General features: G+C 39.7%; 1 protein-coding gene across 1 annotated transcript; it reads right to left on the bottom strand.

Moving 5' to 3' along the window:
* Nucleotides 1-291: 291 nt before the first annotated feature.
* PHALS_11440 (uncharacterized protein) lies at nt 292-615 on the bottom strand (the record flags this gene model as incomplete). Its single annotated transcript, XM_024725604.1, has 1 exon — nt 292-615. One exon carries the CDS (start codon nt 613-615, stop codon nt 292-294), a length of 324 nt encoding a protein of 107 aa, XP_024571935.1.
* Nucleotides 616-1,305: the final 690 nt, after the last annotated feature.

The raw sequence follows: 1,305 nt of genomic DNA, 5'->3' as shown, positions 1-1,305 counted from the left end.
GTGTGAGGCTAGCGGCCTACGTGTCCATCACGCCATCGAGACAACATCACAATTGAATTTCCCCAGTTATTTTACAAATTTCGAGAGTGGCTGACTCTTTTTCTAACATATTCCAGCTCACTATTTTCCAATAAGATCAAGTTCTCATCAGAACATCCTTTTTAAGAATTTAAAATACACTTAAATTATCTATTATCCCCAAAGAAACATCCCGGAAGGAAAACAAAATGTCTCAATGACAACAATCATTATCAGTAAATTTAAACGAACTACAAGAATTCTAAACGTGAATTAAACTTTGTCGTGTGGGACTGCATCCGACCACTGGAGAAATAATTTGCTAGCTTCTTTAGAAGTCACCTTTCCTTCTCTCTGATCATGAATAAGTTTCGCTTGATATACGTGAAGTTTTTCCAAAGGCGTCGTTATAAAAGGGTATGCTTGAAAAGGAGGAAAGATTTTCTCAGCAACCAGTTTTACCACATTCACAGCCTTCTTGCTCGCTTCGCTTCTCTCTTCATCAAACTTTCCTTTCTCAGCGTTGGTGGATGTTGAGGTGTGTGTTTGTAAAACCTCTGCATTATCCAAAGTCGCTCTCAGATTACGGTTGACCATTCCGAAAGCAATGTGACATTTAGCGAAAAGACACACCGACGCTGTAAGTAAAAGACGAATTCTCATGACCAGATTGGTATTGTAGTTGAGACAACGATGGATACAGGGATAATTTGGAAATGAAATAGTGGCTGGATAGCCAGAGTACCGGTCACGACATATGCTTAAAAACCCTACAAATTCTGTATTTGTTAGTAAGAGCCTAATCCTGCAAAGTCAATTTCCTTCAAATTAATCTATACCGTTGTAATTCCCTACAAATAATCTTTTGCAATTATCTGCTGTAATCTGGTCTCCAAATAATAAAAAGAACGAAGTTAAAGATATCTGGCTACGAACCCCACAGTGAGCCATAGACACCGTGTGATCAGACTCAGTCCTTGAAGCTGATTGGATCCTTAAACGAGAAAGTACAGATACGACATCATTACCACTAGGCTAAGCAGCCGCTTGATTTCTCACCATCTTTTTGCTATACAATGAAATATACTCCTAACATGCCACGGATATCTGAGGAATCTTCCTGCAGCAAATCTCCCGTATGCTTAAAGGCTTCTGAATGTGAACATAGCCGGCGCTTGCCGATCTCAACCATTCATGTTGAGGGGAAAAATTCCCTCTGCACAAAGTATGCAGCAGCCTGATTCATCAACTGATTTAATACGCATCCCAGGAACCAAGCCTTTATTA

The sequence above is a fragment of the Plasmopara halstedii genome (genome assembly GCF_900000015.1).
Source record: "Plasmopara halstedii genome assembly, contig: Scaffold_54, whole genome shotgun sequence".
NCBI classification, from domain to species: domain Eukaryota; phylum Oomycota; class Peronosporomycetes; order Peronosporales; family Peronosporaceae; genus Plasmopara; species Plasmopara halstedii.
Note: the sequence above shows the minus strand (reverse complement) of the source record. Positions and strands in the feature narration are given on the sequence as shown.